The 18,415-nt window shown below is 40.2% G+C and overlaps 1 protein-coding gene across 4 annotated transcripts in view; it reads right to left on the bottom strand.

Moving 5' to 3' along the window:
* The window catches only part of BRF1 (BRF1 RNA polymerase III transcription initiation factor subunit), a 219,292-nt gene that overhangs the window by 184,027 nt on the left and 16,850 nt on the right, over positions 1-18,415 (bottom strand). For all 4 annotated transcript variants that reach the window (XM_039534921.1, XM_039534922.1, XM_039534923.1 and 1 more), the window contains exon 2: positions 12,646-12,726. In XM_039534921.1, coding sequence (XP_039390855.1) covers positions 12,646-12,726 — 81 coding nt within the window. The remainder of the gene's footprint in view (positions 1-12,645; positions 12,727-18,415) is intronic.

The raw sequence follows: 18,415 nt of genomic DNA, 5'->3' as shown, positions 1-18,415 counted from the left end.
AGCTTTTCAAACCTGAGTGCATGGAAGTAAGCTTCTAAATACATATTTAGGATCCTAAATGTGAGACTGTTTTTCAAAGGTGCTGAACAACTGCATCTCACATTGAAGTCAGAGATTTCAGCCCCATTTGTGGATGTGCAATAGCTCCTTGTTACTCAGCAGATCTACCAAAAAGCAGAGGGGCAAATCATTACTAGTTATTTAGGGAGTCTGGTCTGCAGTTTAAACCAATAATCACCAATGCACAAACCGGAGAATCCATGTTTATAAAACACACCAAAATCAATTTTTGAAATGCTGCACTTTCCATTTCAAAAAATGCCTTTAAAAAAAAAAGCTAGAAAGTCTGAAACAACAAGAAATATATCCATGATTTATTATCAGAGAGCACTTAAAGCAAGCCAGCATTTGATTTTTATTTCATATCCTATGGTTACAATGTTCAACTGATGACAGAAAGAAGTATTTCATTTGTGATTAAAAGAAAAATGTAGACAGCTCTCACTTGTATTTGTGTAAATCTAAAACAATATATTATACCCAGAGTGGTTACAACAATGACAATATTTAAGCTTTCAAGAGTATTACCAATTATAACCCTGTTTTCAGTTATTCATAACTTTCTGTATTTTTAAACCTATTTGTCTGAAGTGTTCTAGGCTTAGTCTCTGTCCACTGCCTCCATGATTGCTTAAAAGTGGGTCAGGTGTTTGAATACAAGGACAACAACAAACCTCACCATTTGATAAGAATGTATTCACAGCTCCCATGATTTCCCATCCTAATGCAATTCCCAGAGCTTGCCCACTACTAGCTTATTTCCCCAGATAACGTGTCTCCCAGATTTCTACATAATGGAGCCATCATCCTACCTGGCAACTCACACTAAGTAGGGAATAGCTTTGGAGAAAACTGAACGGAACTTGGTTTTTCTATGTATGATCCTTCTACCTGGTCCAAAGACTTCCTAAGTAGGGGAAACAGACATAAGCTCACTGAACAGAGTACAACAGAGGGGGGGGGGGAAGTCAAACATTAGAGACTTAGAATTTCTATAGAAGCCTCCTCCTGTAGCAAATTGGAATTTATCTTATCTTCAGAAGTCTGAAGCTTGTATACCTAAACTAAATGCCATCCAGCAAACATAATTATAAAGTTACTTCCAATTTTTTTTTATATATATATACACACACACACACACACACACACACCTTCAGTCTGAATCCCTTTGATCAAACATGTATGAGGCAGCTATTGTTATATCTGCTACTATTTGGCAAAGGAGTAGTGGCCTTTTAAGTCAATTTCCCAATGAAGAAATCACTGATGTGTAGTATGGGTATAGTACTAGTGCAACTTACTGTATTTACACATTACATCCGTCCTAAAACAGAGCTAATGGCATACAGGCAATCCCTTTCAGAACTCTCGATCAAATGCCAATGCTCAGTTCTCAGGGAGCAGGAGTTCTGCCTCAAGAAATGACTTAGAGATTGAGAGAGCAAATTCCATTGTTGCTTGTCACAGCTCCCAAATAAACTACCAAGGAACCAGCACCACTACAACATTTTCTTCCAAGACTAAATGTTTGCTATGCTAGCAAAATCTTGTAAAAATATGTGTAACGGCACTATCTAGTGCCCATTCCTATAAGAATAGTTTAAAACATTGTTGTACATTATCTCTATGAATGTGGGATTTGAGTAGAAGAGCTGATTTTAATTCTGGTCATGAATAATCTAAAAAATGTCAATCAAAATGCATGCCTCAGTAAACAGAGTAACAGCTTGAGACCCCACTAAAAAAGCACAATTCTTTTTAGACTAGGTTTAGTCAATTTCTGCTGGTAAGTGGGGAAGGCTCTCAACAGCCAATTTAAGAAATTTAGGCATTCCTATGAATGCTTTAATATATCAATGTTCATTTATCATTTGTCTAAAGAACAGTTTTATGTTCTGTACTGAAGAGAGGACATCTCTGAACTAGTGGCAGTCAAGCCCAGGTTATTAAAGTGACAGCCTTTAAAGTGGTTAAGAGTTAAGCAAAATGAATGAACCATTTCAAAGTGTATAGGAAATGTGTCTACGTTTAAACAACTGTTTTAGAAATATTGTTAGGCTATTAAACTCCATTACTGTTCAAGATGAAATGTCAGAGACCATTTAATATCACATTGAAAATTCTTCAGAGAGCTTGAAATGGAAAAGTGCTCCCTAAAGATGCAGCCCATCTAAAACAAAGGCAGTGACAAAAATCCTATTAGAACAAGATATTTCTCCTCAACTTTCTCATTTTTAAATTGCGTGGATAAATTATCAGTCAGCCCAGCTGGGGGAAGGAGAGGAGATGTGTATAGACCTGAGGCACTGCAAGCAGTGTGTCCATCTGCTAGCAGCAGTCAATGAACAGAACATTTTTAAAAAGCCTCCCACCCAAGTTCAGTCAAGCCAAAAGACTAGAACAAAACAAAACAAAACAAAAACAAACCCCCACACACCACCACCTTCCTCCACTTTGACTGTAAAGGCTTGAAAGTACCAGGACTGTGGTATATAAATATACATATTTAAAAAACCACAGTTGAATCAAAGGGTGAGCTGATTTCAGCTGTAAACCTCTCTGTTAATGAGAGAGCACATTTATTCTTTTCAGACCAACGGTGCTCACAAACTGCAAAAAAAATAGATTTTACTTCATAGGCTGCCAATAGAGACAAGAAAAAGTTTTTCCAATCTGTGGGAAAATATTGTAGTTTGGGCATACAGCTCATTGCTTTTCTATCAAGATACACTGTTGAAAAACATTGCACTGACATCACACAAAATCAAAATCTTCACCACCCACAAAACAGGGGGGAAGCCGCAGAAAAGCATCAGCCCCTCCCCCTTCCTCTCCCTCCTTGTTGCTCCTGGACGCATCACTCTGCAGGTCTCCGGAGACAGGTGAAGGAGCAAGGTGAGTTCTCTATCTTGGGGGGGGGGGCGCAGGGGGACTTATTGGGGCTTGGACTTCAGCCTTGAGGTGGTTGGATGGTGGGGAATTAGGAGCCTGGCTGCAGACTAGTGCTCCAGCCTCCAAACCCTGGCTGCACAGAGGGGGCTCCAATCCCTGGTTCTGGCCGTGTGGTGCAGACCCCCAATCCCGTCAGTGGCCGCTGGCCCCAGGCGCTGATCCCTGTCCATGCGCTCCAAGCCCTAGTCACTGACCCCAGATGCTGGCCCCAAGTGACAACCCTGAGCTCCAACAGCTGCTAGACCTGGGTGCTGATCCCCAGTGCTGGCCTTGGGCCTGGCGGGTGCTGGCTCTGGATACGAACCCCTAGCCCTGGCCGTGTGGCAGCAGGCACAGACCCAAAGCACCAGCCCCAAACCCCGGTGGTGGCCAACCCCCTGCCGCGCACTCCGACCCCCAGCCCTGGCCGCTGACCCAAGGCAATGCTCCTGGATTTCAACCCTGGGTTCTGGCAGGTGCTGACCATGGCGCCAATCCTCAGCCCCAGACGCAAGCCCCGGGTGCAGATTCCCAGCCCTCATCACACAGCAGCAGGCACCAACCCCAGGCTCCAACAAGTGCTTGCCATGGATGCCGCCTTCCAATTCCGGTCGCACAGCAGCAGGCTCCGGTGGGTGCTGGCCCTGGACATTGACCCCTACCCCAACTGTGTGGCAGCAGGAGCAGACCCCAAGTGCTGACCCTCGGCCCCACCGGTTTGCCTCAGTACAAAGCACTGGGCCCCCAGAATGGATGCTCTGGAGTACCAGACCTCCTGCAGACTCAGGCTCAGGATCTTCCACAGCAGCATTCCTATTTGCTGTGGTTCCAACTCCCAGACAAATCTCAGTCCAACAAAGGCCCAGCCAACCACTAAGCTATCATCTGACCCCATTTAGTCCTACCCACTCAGGCTGGGAAGCAATTAATTATGGGACAGGTGTGGCAGGTCTCATCTCCCCTTAAAGGGGTCACTCTGCAGTTTCTGCAGCAAATGCATCACCCCTATCCAGCAGGCATTTTGGCCCATGCATTTGACATGTATAGTCAAAGATCTATGGCCCCATCCCTCACCAAAAATCCTTTGCATGCTGCCACAAAAGGGGCCCAACAGAGTATATCTCTGAAGCATGTAAAATGTGACGTCCACTGTGTATGCTCCCCATGTCCTCCTCCATGCAGCAGAATCACACTAGTCCTGTATTAATGGCCTTTGGCCAATACATGCCAATGGGCATGGCAGGATATAACCCAGTGAAACCATCCTTATATCATTCAGCTCAAGTGCCTCAAGCTCATTCAGTGAAGTGAACTGAGTACATTTTCAATGTGTCAAGTGAGGAAGTAGGGGCTGCTATGGACTTTGGTACATACAGATGAGATTTTTCTCCCAGAAATTATGAGTTACTTTGCCTGTAAAGTCATCTGTCACATCTCAAACACATATTAAAAAAATGCTTATGGATAGTCATCATGCCATGCAGCACATTACCGTTATACTGAACAAGTGCTTCTTCACTAGCTATGTCTGCTCGTAAGCCATTAGGATGTGTTAGAGGGTCTCTTATAATATGGCCACCCTGAATAACAGTTCACTGTATAAAACAAGTGGAAATTTTAAGCACTCTGTATGCAATACATGACTTCACATTTACAGTCTCCGAGTAGTTTAATGTTAACTGTTCTTTTAAGTACAGTTTCATCCAAGTCCATTTGCTATTAGTAATTTGCCAACACACATGGTGCACATCTAATAATCTAAAGGGAAAATGCTATCAATTTAATGGGAGTTTGGCTAGACTTAAAAACTGCTTTATGGTTTAAAGTAGAAATGATTTTATCATTATACAAGAAAGTACCATTGCATTCAGCTTGGATATAAAACCTAAATGATAGAGCTGAAACATTTGATTGACTAGAAACAACTTACTAGCCACAGTACATGACTAGTGTTAAACATGGATTTTTATTTTCATAACAAAATCAAGCTGGAGACACACAGAAAAGTTAAAATATTATGGCAATGTACATTAAAATTATTTTTTTGAACTCACTCAAGAAATCTTTCCCTTCAAAGCTAAAATTATTTCATTTTAGGAGCTTGTTACAAAATACAGATTACAAACACAAGAGATTATTTTTTGGGGGGAGACGAAGAAGAGGGATTATGTGCAGTTACCTACATTCCAGCAGGATACAAAACTATGAAGAGAATCAGGCTTATGAATAACCCAGTCTAAATTCTTCTGATTTGAATGGTACTGTATAAAATGGCTGGTTTTTTTTAAAAAAGTGTTAAGCCCACCAGGTATACTATCCTGATATAAAGGATCTTCTTGAGACAAGTTCCAGTTACCTACAAGCCATTTTTTGAAAGAGATTCACTGTCAATGAATTCCTTGAAATGTGATACATATTGTTCTAGTCTAAGTTTTGTATCATATGGAGACACACACATCCCTTGTAAGTTAAAAGAGATTTTTTAAAAGGAACCTAAACTTTGGTGTTTGTAAGTAAGAACATTCACAAGCAAGTACTTTAGAATCAGCTCACCCTTCAAAGAAAGAAGCTAAGGTTGGTGTTTCCCCTGAGGCAATTATTATCTTACTCTAGCCAAATAATGAACTAAGAGAGAGTAAAGAGGTAGTAGGAGAGAATAAAGAGTAAAAGGAAAGAATTGTCAATAGTTCCTTCAATTCAGGGCTCAAAACTGGGCCAGCTCACACTGGCTCAGCAAACCAGTATTTTATTTTTTTGGAGACTGCATCACAGTCTTCAGATTTTATTTTTTAAGTAAGTATAATCCTTACAGTAGCAAAGAATCTTCAAAATATGAAAAAAAGTGTAAACCAATAGAGATGTTTGCTTGAGTCCACATAGAGCCTGAAACAATAACTCTGCCAGATGTGAACTGCCCCATTTCAATTAACTATTTCCCTGCTGGGGGGGGGAGGGGGGAAGGAAGGAGAAATTATGTCAGAATTTAAGGACAGAAGGGAGCACCAGATCATCCAATTTGACCTCCTATATATCACAGGCCACCAGATGTATTATGAAGCAAATCTTATCTTGGGATCTCAAGAGAATAGGTGGGTGTGACTGTGTGCAGAGTTTAGGGGAATACCAGTGAGAAGGTCATCCCTCCCCCTTGCACAACATAGGGGTCAAATTATCTCCAGCAGACATAAATCTTTTTGACTTGACGTATCAAGATATCCTAGTTCTCCACGTTAAAAAGTTATGGGACCAATCAGTGTGCAGAATGATCTGAAAGCATGTCTGAGTCAAGTATCATTGCAGAAATCTCATAGAAGTTAGAGGAGTCATGCCAATTCAGCATCCTTTTGATACTTAGAATATTCAAACCAACCAACATTTAATCCAGCAAAAAAAGTTTTAAAATAAGTTTGACAATGATAAAAGCAGGGGAAAAACTATTTTAGAATACTGAAAAAACAGAATATAGAAATAATATTTCTATTAATATTATCCTGAGAAGATGCTGGTTTATCGAACAGGTATTTTTTTAATACACCACTCCCTCTTTACTCTATACCATTCCCTCTTTAGTCCTCTGACCCTTCTTACCTTACTGTGTTCCTCCATCTGTTTCAGTGACAGTTTCCTCTGTGTTCACAGTTACTGTGCATCCCCCCGTTATCTGGCTCTCCTACCAAACTGGGAGCTCCATTCCACAGAACTGCAGTTTGAAATAATGTATTTAGATGCTGTTCTTCAAAGTCTTAAAAAAAAATGACAAAAGTGATTCTTCAAGAAGGATCTGAAAGAAAGGGTAGTGGCCCTTCCGGTCAGTTCACCAGGGTGAGTTCCATGCACGAGGGGCAGCGTACAAGGTGGTGTAGACATGCTTGTGCAAGAAGGGAAAGAGTTGTGATGGACCTGGAAGGAGAGGAAATGGAGCCTAATTCTTGCTAGAGTAAACAGGGAGAGCCAGAGAGCTATTAAGCAGCTCTGTTTTGGCCATGTAATGATGAGATACCCCGATAGAGAGGTCAAAAGATAGTGAGACTGATGCAGGACTGGAGTGGAGCAGTAACTCACTAGAGAAAAGCAGACTGGGGAAAGAGTAAAAAGATAAGATCACTCCAAGAGAGAGAATGGGCCAACCCATCAAATGAGAGGCTAAAAGATTGGCCATACAGATAGGAGGAGATCAAATGAAAAAGCTCTAAGTCAATGACCGGAGGAGAAAAAGGGAGGTAGATGGCATATCTTCAGCTATCATTGCTTTTTTTTTGTTAAATAAAAGAAGTGTCCTTTATTTCTATTCCTTTTAACCCATTTCTTCATCCACAGCAGTCTGCCAGTGATACTGGTAAATGGCAGAGCTCTCTATAAATGCTTAAGATAAACCAGGTGTACCAAGATCCTAGTAACGGCAAAACAGTACGTTTCCAAGAACAAAAGAAGAGAGAGAAAAATGCATTCAGAGAACTTCTGCAAAAGTTCCTTATTGTTTAGCCATGAATATAAAAAAAAATTACCTACATTAATATTCATAACAGGAATAAGCAGAACAATTATTGGCTTAAAGAAAAGAGTAAAAATACATTCCACTAGCCCAGAAGTTACATTAAATATTAAACTGTACATAGCTACAATCCTCAAACTTCAGTTTACTGGAACTCAAGTATCTATGCCTAGATTAAAAGTATCTAAAGATACAATTATGCTATTGACCACCTGTCCCATTTCCCCTTCTTTCTGACCACTGACGACTGCATGAAAGCATCAGCGCTCACAGACATAGTTGGAAGTAATTTGTTCTTGAATATGATATGGATATAGCAAGAGCAGATTGCCTGCAAGGAAACAAGAATAAACCAGCTATTTAGAGAGATTACATAATCTAGTGTAGAGTTACAAAATGAGATTTAAAGAGACAAGAGTCCTGAATTTCATTATTGTAAATAAGTAAGAACCTATAAAGCCCATCCAACACAAAAGGGATTTCAAGAAGTTCAGCAGACAAAGAAGTCACTGTCTTTTTATAAAAAGAAAATCTTATTGACAGTTCTCCCTCTCAAGGTAGAATACATTTGATCCAGTTTAATTAAGTGGACTGCAATTATATTAATACTTTATTTCTAGCTCTTATTCCTGTTTGGCAGGTAATGGCATCATTTAAGTGGCGTCATTTCTTCTAATGTAAAATCCATTAATCGAATGCTGAGATACAGTTCTCACCTCACAGATGTGCAGATTTGGAAAATAAATGTCAGATTTGAACAAAAACCATTTTTGAGGTCCTGAGTAGCAATAAGAAAGGATATACATCTTACTTCTTGATCTTGTGTAACTGGGTATTAAGTGCATTAGCAAAGTACGGTATATTATAAATGAAGCTCTGGTATGCAGATATTGACAAAGGCAATGAATATCATATCTATCATTGGATTAATATTTTAGCAAATATAAATGGGACTGAAGTTTTATAACTAAAGCCACTTCCTGGGTAAATAAACACAAGTATCTTTTGATTCATCAAAAACAGCCAGAAGATATGAACCACCATGAACTACTGTTAAAAAGAGCAAGAAAACAAGCAGCTAAGGCACAAATGATGTGGGAAGTTAACTCTGTCTACTGTACATACAACTGAGTCTAAACTTTTCAGGCCTGAGACCTTTGTTTGGAAGCTATATAAAACAAACAAATCAAAAAATATTGCAGGAATAGCGTGTTTGATACTTCACTCCTTTGTTCTTCCATTCGGGGGCTGTGAAGAGCCATCAGTTACCACATACAGGTATTTAAATGAAAAACTGCTTTTTACCAAGTTCAGAACAGTCTATAATCACAACACTTACACAAATGATACCCAGAGTGCATAGCAACTTATGTTTTGCTACTAGTTTGGCCCATTTCGACCACTATACGAAGTGATTAAATTAGATCCAGTGGGCCAAAGTCAGCCCTTTTGTAACTCCACTGAAAACAGTGAAAGTACAGCAAAGATGAATTTGGCCCAGCATCAGTTTCTATTTTTAGTAGGCTGCTGTCCTATTGCTGCATTTTTCCCTGCATTATGTAAAACATACAGTATTTTTGCCAGTCATGCCAGAATTCTCAGACTACACACAGCCTTGGTCATATTCTTCCTAGCTGCTCTAGAATACATTAGGTGACAACCTTTAGAATTCCTTGAGTTCCACAACCTGTCTGCTTCCCATGGACTCATCTTCTCTCTGGCAGCACTCTTACAGAGCAGAACCGGAAAGAAAAAATTGAGTATTTACACTATTAGAAACAGCAGTACACATCCATGAATGGAGAAACACTAGTGTGTAGGAACAAATCCATCTCCTAGGAGGTATTTGAAATAATAAAAGAAAACATTCATGCTTCTGTAGCAATCTCAATAGCAGCTTATTTCACCAGGCCATTTGCAACTAGATAAACTTCACAAATGCAGACTTTATGGGATGAGCGTACAACTCAATTACTACACATCTATTTAATATTTCTTCTTCAAATTAACAAACTATAGCACCCAAGGACAAGAACAATGTGCTTTTTTTTTTTAAAGTCATGTACCAATGACTTCATATTTTCTAGGCATTGAACATTCACCACACTTTTATTTAAACAATGCAAGGTAATGTAAATAATTAGGCCACTATAAGTGTAGATGCAATGATAAAATCATGATTAAGGGCACATGCTGACAGGGAGAGATTTTATAACTTTGCTCCCATAGCTCAGTTTGTCATTATGGATCCTGCAGAACTCAAAATACACCAGCCAACCTCCTCCTTATGCAGAAGCAAAAAGAAGGGCCTTACCAACCAGGATAGATACATGTGGACTACAGAAGGAGTTTCTCACAGATATATTGGCAGCTAGCCAGATGCAAACTTGCTACAGAGATTTCAGTCCAAATCCCTTTTTCTTGAATAAAGGAGGATACACGTGATGGAGCAGAGGTAAGGAGACCATGGATAACCCCAGTCTCCAGAGAAAAATATTGACTGTTGTAAAACTATTTGAAAGAAAGTTTCAGTTTAGATAACTATAATTACTTGGTGCAAGACTGGAACTCTGAAGCAGCACAAAACAGGGAGGAACATAGTTACGGCCCTACCAAATTCACAGCCATGAAAAACAAGTCACGGACCGTGAAAATTGGTCTCTCCCCCTCTCCCCCTGAAATCTAGTCTTTTGTGTGCATTTACCCTATACTATACAGATTGCACAGGGAGATTAGCATTTCTCAAACTGGGGGTCCAGACCCAAAGGAGGGGTCACAAGGTTATTTTATGGGGGTCGCAGTATTGCCACCCTTACTTCTGCACTGCCTTCAGAGCTGGGCGGCAAGGAAGCAGCAGCTGTTGTCCAAGCACCCAGCTCTTCAGGCAGCGCTTCCGTCAGCAGCGCATAAGTAAGGGTAACAGTACCACAACCCCTCTGCCACAATAACCTTGTTACAAAAAGGAGTGTGTGTGTGGGGAGGGGGGTGTATCAGGACCCCTACAATTAAAACACCGTGAAATTTCAGATTTAAATAGCTGAAATAATTAAATTTACTATTTTTAAAATCCTATGACTGTGACATTGACCAAAATGGACCGTGAATTTGGTAGGGCCCTACTCATAGTGAAGAGGTTCATCACACAAGTGGCCAGTACACACACAGCTCCGAGGGTGAAGGATGCTCAGCATTATTTTCAAGCAAACCTTTCCTCCAATTCAGGAGCTATATTGTCAAATTCCAGAGAGCAACATCCAGTTCTGCTCAGCACAACACATAACCTCAAAGAATAACTGAAAAATAGAAAGTACTTTCTAGGTTCTAAGGACTCCCAAAAAAAGAGGAGGCTAGTATATTCGAAGAGTAATTATTTTTTTCAGTATTCTACTTTTCTAAAGTTAACGTTACAAATATTGTCAAGTAGATAGTCGTACATAAAAGCCACTTTGTTTAAAACTTAAATATCTGTCCAAAATTAATTTTTACTTAAGGTTTATTCCTTCACATAATTAAACTTCACTAACAAAAATTCTCTTATTGATAGAATTTTCAAAGTCTCATGAGATGATCATGTAACTTTGGGCCAAATTCTGATATTATTGCTCACACTGAGTAGCACTTTACTCCACTGTTAGCCCCACTAACATGGTGTATGGTACTATTCAGCACAAGTAAGGGTAACAGGGAAGGATAGCTCAGTGGTTTGAGCACTGGCTGCTAAACCCAACGTTGTGAGTTCAATCCTTGAGGGGGCCACTTAGGGATCTGGGGCAAAAATTGGTCCTGCTAGTGAAGGCAGGGGGCTGGACTAGATGACCTTTCCAAGGTCCCTTCCAGTTCTAGGAGATTGGTATATCTCCTATTATTATTATTTATTATAATCTGGCCCTATATCAAATTACTCTACAACTATTTATTTGTGCAGATCAGTGTTATCCTTCCTGTTTGTATGCAGGCACAATTTTGGCAACCAAGATTTCCTTTTCTAGAATTGTGTGTGTAAAAGCCTCTACTCAGGAAAAACATCATTTATTTTAAAATACGCTGTAAGAAATTAGGATGATTGGTAAGGTATTGATGGAAGCCCACCTACATCACTTTTTGAGAGTCTTAATGTGACAAAAATCAATCAGCTGTCACCTCAAGAACATAAGGCAACACTGTTGATTAGCCAACAAATGGCAATGTATATCTGTGGATAAAAAGTAACAACATCTAAAACTGGAAATTATTCCACTTCTAAATTAAAACCTCTTTCATTGATTACAAAATTCAAAGGGTAATTTTCAATTATACAAACAACATTCAAATGTATACCATGCAAACGTGGTTTTAGGCTTGTATACCTTTTCTCTTATTTATACCCTCTTTGGAAGCTTGAAATTAATTTCTTCTCCCTCTCCCTCACCTCCCCAATTACAGTTTTTTATTGTCGGTATATTTGAATAAGTCTTAATTTAAAACTATATGAAAATAAAAGCAGTGGAACACTTATGCTTGGAAATAAATGTGCATAAAGCACTTCAAGAACTTTGCAAATTGATAAGATAAAAAGGTACAGTAAGCTATCTGTTAATAAAAAGTACAGTGGACCTGCCAACCTTGAAAAAGCCCTTTTAAAATACTGTCAAGTGCCATTATCATTTATCCCATAACTATATGATCTCATAAGGCAGATTTATAATAATCCTACAAGAGCACAATGTAAAATCAGCAGTAGGGAGAATTACAGACTTGTCTACTCTACAGAAAATAGTTATGCAAGGGTTTAAGGTCACTTTCAAAACTAAAAATTAAACATCAATCATAGAATATCAGGGTTGGAAGGGACCTCAGGAGGTCATCTAGTCCAACCCCCTGCTCAAAGCAGGAGCAATTCCCAACTAAATCATCCCAGCCAGGGCTTTGTCAAGCCTGTCCTTAAAAACCTCTAAGGAAGGAGATTCCACCACCTCCCTAGGTAACCCATTCCAGTGCTTCACCACACTCCTAGTGAAAAAGTTTTGCCTAATATCCAACCTAAACCTCCCCCACTGCAACTTGAGACCATTACTCCTTGTTCTGTCATCTGCTACCACTGAGAACAATCTAGATCCATCTTCTTTGGAATCACATATATGTTGAGCTAAAAATCATACAACAATACTAAAGTTTGCAAGTACCATTCTGAAGCGTCTGTGCTCGCGATTCCTTTCCCAAATTGACATGGAATCCTCCTCCTAATGATGGTGTTTTACCGGCACCTATTGGGGGGGGGGGGGGAGAGAAACAAAAAATAACAATCATCAGATACAACTAAAGCATTAAAATAGATCTTACAATGCATCCCTTTCATTCAATACTTTTACAATGTATGATGGGCCAAAATTATGGTCTGGTAAGGGTGGTAACATAGGAATTTGAGGAGTTTTTCTCCACAATCTCTCGCCTGGGCTGCTCCAAGGTTAGCTAGTCTAACAATGTGCTGCCCCTTACTCCAGAAAGAACATTAAGTCATAATCTAGCCCTCAGCAGTAAAATCTTTCTTGCAGTAAACCACAGAACAATTGCTCATTTATATTGTTTGAGAAACGTTAAATACTGAATTTTAATAGCTAAACATCTACATTACAGAACAAAAAATGTGGTCAGTGTGCAAAAGGTTCTGTGTTAAGCCTAGTATATACACATCTTGTATATTGAAACAGCTGCAATACAAGTCAAGCACACATACTGTAGACTGGGTTACACAATTGTGTGTCTGAAATGTAGAGTCGATGAAGCAATTCAGGTTAAAAAAGCAGATGGAAGGTTAGAAAGTAACAAAATCTCAGCAGAGTTGGAGGCCTTGTCTATACTACCGGGGTAAGTCGACTCACAAGAGTAAGGGTTGCACAACTGGCCCATAAACTATTAGTGATGAACAGTTGGATCCTTTCACAAAAAGGAAAGGTTTAATGTGACTGGTTGGACCCCTTGGGAAACCACCTGATGTGCTGAGATACTACTGAGTCTACCTGTTCCGCCAGCATGGGCCCCCTTTAACCTGTCTTGCTGAGACATGCTATTAAAGCCTCCTCTAACACACACATAGGCAGGGCCACACCCAGCTGCAGATCAACTCTGGGAATACTCAGCTTAAGGGACTTGCTCCAGCACTCCCATGTCCACCTCCCTTGGAGTGTAGACCCAACAATATATTATGAAATTTGCCCCCCCCCCATTAAAATTACAGAAACTGGGTTTAATAATAAACAATCCAAATTTTATTAACTATAAAAGAGATTTTAAGTGGTAAAAGGGGTAACAAACAGAACAAAGCAGATTACTAAGCAAATGAAATCAAACACGCAAACTAAGCTGGTTTCACTAAAGAAATTGGTTACAAATAGTATTTCTCATCCTAGATATTGTTAGAAGCAGTTTGCAAAATTTCTGTGGTTCAGAGTTCCAGTTATACCTTTTCAGACCTAACCCCTGTCTCAGTCTGGACTCCCCCCAGTCTTCCCTTTTGCAGTTTTTCTTCTTGAGCAGACAGGCCATGGAGAGGAGTCTTGTTTGCCTTCCTCTCCACCATTAAATGGGATTTACATAAGGCAGGAATCCTTTTTTTCATAAACTTGACCACCCTTCCCTTACAGTGGAAAGTTACAAGAAGTCACAGGTAATGTTTTAGTATCATCAGGTGACAAGGCCACCTGACTCTGTAGGATCACAGTGTCCATGAGTCAGTGGCAGTATGGAGCATCCACAGGAAGGCCAAGCTTTTCACAGTCCATTGTCCTCGCTGATGGGCCATGAGCCCTGTCTGGCTTTTCCACTGTTGTACCTGAAGTGTTAGCAGTGGGCATCACCCAAAGTAGCTTAGTTGAAATACAGATACATCGTCAATATTCCTAACTTCAGATACAGAAATGATGCAGGCATACAGATTGGATAATCACATTCAAGAAATCATAACCTTTCCAATTATATCTCACATGAGCTATCTTGCATAAGGTATATCTCAGTTATATCATATTCATATCATAAGTATATTTTCAGAAAGAATATGGAATGACACATCACAGTTACCTCAAGTAAAAAACTTGGAAAATATCAACTTTAACAGCAAATCAGACCAAAATGCTAAAACCTGTAGTACTGAATATGTATGCTGTTAAGTAGTTAATTATCTGAAGAATATTTTGGACTCCAATAGTCCTCTCTTTAGGGTGAGAAAAGGAGAAGATGATATGTTCCTATCAAGTCCCCCCCCCATTCCTCCAAAAATTAATGGAACTACATTCTTCCATCTGAGTACAGCTGTACAAGACACTCTCTAGAGCCAAACACCTCTCTACAATGAGACTCTAGCTAGTGAGACACTTCCCTCCTTTACATATCATCTGGAAATAATTCCAGGCATTCTCTCCCACACATGGGCTGAGTATGATACCTCCACAATAATGTAAGTTCAAGAAGTGAAGAACTGAACTTGGATCCCAGATTGTTTCAGCCACATGGAAATATGCTGCACTGCTACTGACTTGCTGGGATAGTGCCCATTCTTAAATGCTTAAATTAAATTAGTTGGAAAGATGCACAAAAGAGAAGACAAAAAGTTAGAGAACACATTCCTATGAAAGCTTTCTGGACAACACTTTTAAGCTTGATTTTCCATACAAGGGTATACAACCCTTTGAATCTGGTCAGGTTTTCAATACTCTCCACTCACCATGGTGACAAACCAACTTCAATGTCCCCTTCTTTAAGGAGTTCCTTTCAACCAAATACTTCAAAGGCTCTAGATGTGGAGGCTCCACAGTTTAAATGTTACAGCTCACAATCCTAATTAAGGAACCAAAACACTCACCATGGCCTCTGACTCCCAATGTGTGTCTCTCTAACCTCACTGTTCCCTCCATCTCAGACTGCTGTGGAAGATAATACATCTCCTCTCCATTCCTATGTATACAAAATGGCCAGATCCTTAAATGCTCTAAAACAAACTGATTAGCTATAAAGGACAGGGCTTTCCAAAGCAGAGTGTTCTAGAGCAGTGGTTCTCAACCTTTCCATCCACTGTACCCCTTTCAGGAGTCTGATTTGTCTTGCATACCCCCAACCTTCACCTCTCTTAAAAACTACTTGCTTACAAAATCAAACATTAAAAACAGAGAAGTGTCACAACACATTATCACAGAAAAATTGCTTACTTTCTCATTGTTACCATATAATTATAAAATAAATCAATTGGAATATAAATATTGTACTTACATTTAAAATGTATATTATATAGAGTAGTATAAACAAATATTTAGTGTCTGTATTAAATTTTAGTTTGTACTGACTTCGCTAGTGCTTTTTATGTAGCCTGTTGCAAAACGAGGCAAATATCGAGATGAGTTGATGTATCCTGTGGAAGACGTTTGCGTACCTCTAGGGGTACATATACTCCTGGTTGAGAACCACTGTTCTAGAAAAGTGCACAAGATTTAATTTAATATTAAGAGATCTAACTACCAACATGCATTTCAAGATTCGCTCATGCTGGTCAGTATATATTACTATCATTTTTCTCTTTTAAAGTACAGCAAAAAACTAAGTCCCTGATCCTGCAAACGCTTACACTAATGCTTAATTTAAATAGGTGAGTAGTCCTGTTGAATTCAACTGAACAATTCAGGTGACTAAAGTTAAGAACATACATAAATGTTTGAGATACAGCTAGAGCCTAGGAGAGTTGAAAATAAAATAAGTTATTCTTAGACCAAATAATGTGTAATGGAAAATATATTAATACTAACTATTTGTATTATGATAATACCTAGAGGCCCCAGTCAAGATGTGCTAGGATGTGTACACACACATACACAGTCTCACCCCCAAAATGTTACTGTCTAAATACACCAGAGAGAAGATCAGAAAAAAAGGAGCATTATAATCCCCTTGACATTGAAACCCATCTACTAGGAAATGGTCCAGTTTTGCATAAGCCAAACAGGCACAGCAGGTAGATAAGGACTTTCAGTTACTATCAACATCAACTGGATTCGAACTTGTAATTTAGACATAAAAGATTATCTCCCTATCCACTAACATATGTGGAAGATTCACCTATTAGGACTAACAGCATAGAAAGAATTATGCTTCTCACGTTTTATACTTTTCTACCTTCTCATTCCTTGTTGCTAAGAAAGTTTTCACAAAAATAAAGTTAGAGTGGTGCTAAAAAATAGGCACCACTGGCAAAAAATCCCAAAGTGGAACCAATTAAAACAACTCTACAACCAACAGACCACCGCCTCCAGGAGAAACCACTACACCATGACCTGCCACATGGCTATTACATGACACCACATCATCATCAACCCATCAAGACTACCCCGAACAAGAACTGAAGGATCTGTACTCTCCAAGGGACCAAACTTCTGTCCCATCATAGAACCAGGTATCATACCCAGAAAAATTCTTCCACAGACTCCACCTCAAAGAATTTTTCACAACAAAGATGACACCACCCACAACTACCATATCCCACTGACAGACATAAGAAAAAAGAATCGCCTGATTGGACATGCCTCAGTGGATGAAACCACACATTGGATGATTACATTGTTTCAGGAGGTTAAAAACAGACGCTGAAATCCTCAATAAAGAATACTTCCACCACAATCTCTTTACCACTGAGAGGACAGCTATACAGTCCCTGAAATGCAAACACCAGATAGTGATCAAACTAGCTGACAAAGGGGGCACTATTTTAGTCCTTAATTATGATGACTATCAATGAGGCCAACAGACAAGTCTCTGGACACCACCTACTATAAAGAACTCAAAAAGGACCCCAAAACTCATTCTTCTTGATGCCATCAGTTATTAGCTCTCCTTCCCCACTAAGTAGAAGCCCTTCACCTTCCTCCATCTTTCTCTTGCTTCTAATGTATTTAAAAGACAATTTTAAAAAATGGTTCTTTATGTCCCTTGCTAGGACTAACTCATTTTGTCCCGTAGCCTTTCTGATTTTGTCCTTACATGCTTGTGCTATTCTTCTGTACTCCTCCTTAGCAATTTGTTAATGTTTCCATTTTTTGTAGGATTGTTTTTTTGATTTTCAGGTCATTAGAAAGTTCTTCATGGAGCCATAGGCTCCAACTTCCGTTCTTTCCCATAGGTGCTCGATCCCGCCTCTGCCCCCGGCCCTGCCCCCACTCCACCCCTTCCATGAGGCCCCGCCCCCATTCCAACTCCTTCCCCAAAGTCCCTTCCCCAACTCTGCCCACTCCCTGCCTCTATTTCAACTCCTTTCCCAAATCCCCGCCCCAAATCCCCACCCCAGCCCCACCTCCTCCTCTGAGTGTGCCACATTCCTGCTCTGCCCCACCCCCACCCCCCTGGAGCATGCAAACGCCAGCAAGCAGCCGGGCGGGAAGTGCTGGGAGGTAGGTGGAGGAGCGGGGACACGGCACACTCAAGGGAGGAGGAGGAGGGGAACTTGGCTGCCAGTAGGTGCAGAGCAACCACTAATTTTTCCCCGTGGGTGCTCCAGCCCCGGAGCACTCATGGAGTCAGTGCCTATGCATGGAGCCATATTGATCTCTTACCATTTTTCCTATCTTTCCTTCATATTGGAATAGTTGGCTGTTGTGCGTTAATATTGTCTCCTTGAGAAACTGTCAGATCTCCTGAGCTTCTTTCTCCCTTAAGATTTTCTTCCCATGAGACTATCTGCCAGTTCTCTGAATTTGATTCTCAGGAATTGTACTGGAGGCAAAAAACTTTCCTCAGGCCACTCCCTGCATGCAGTCAGATGCACATTTTGCACATGCTGTTGGGATGGCCCAGAATACCCCGAGGCACCTGCCCCTACTCCACAGACAGCCATGCCTCTACTTCTTCCCTCCCACCTTTTCAGCATCATGCTCCCCAAGGAGCAACAGGAGCAAGCAGTCTGTGCATTCTGGGGCTATT

Source organism: Mauremys reevesii, linkage group 4 (genome assembly GCF_016161935.1).
Source record: "Mauremys reevesii isolate NIE-2019 linkage group 4, ASM1616193v1, whole genome shotgun sequence".
Lineage (NCBI taxonomy): Eukaryota > Metazoa > Chordata > Testudines > Geoemydidae > Mauremys > Mauremys reevesii.
Note: the sequence above shows the minus strand (reverse complement) of the source record. Positions and strands in the feature narration are given on the sequence as shown.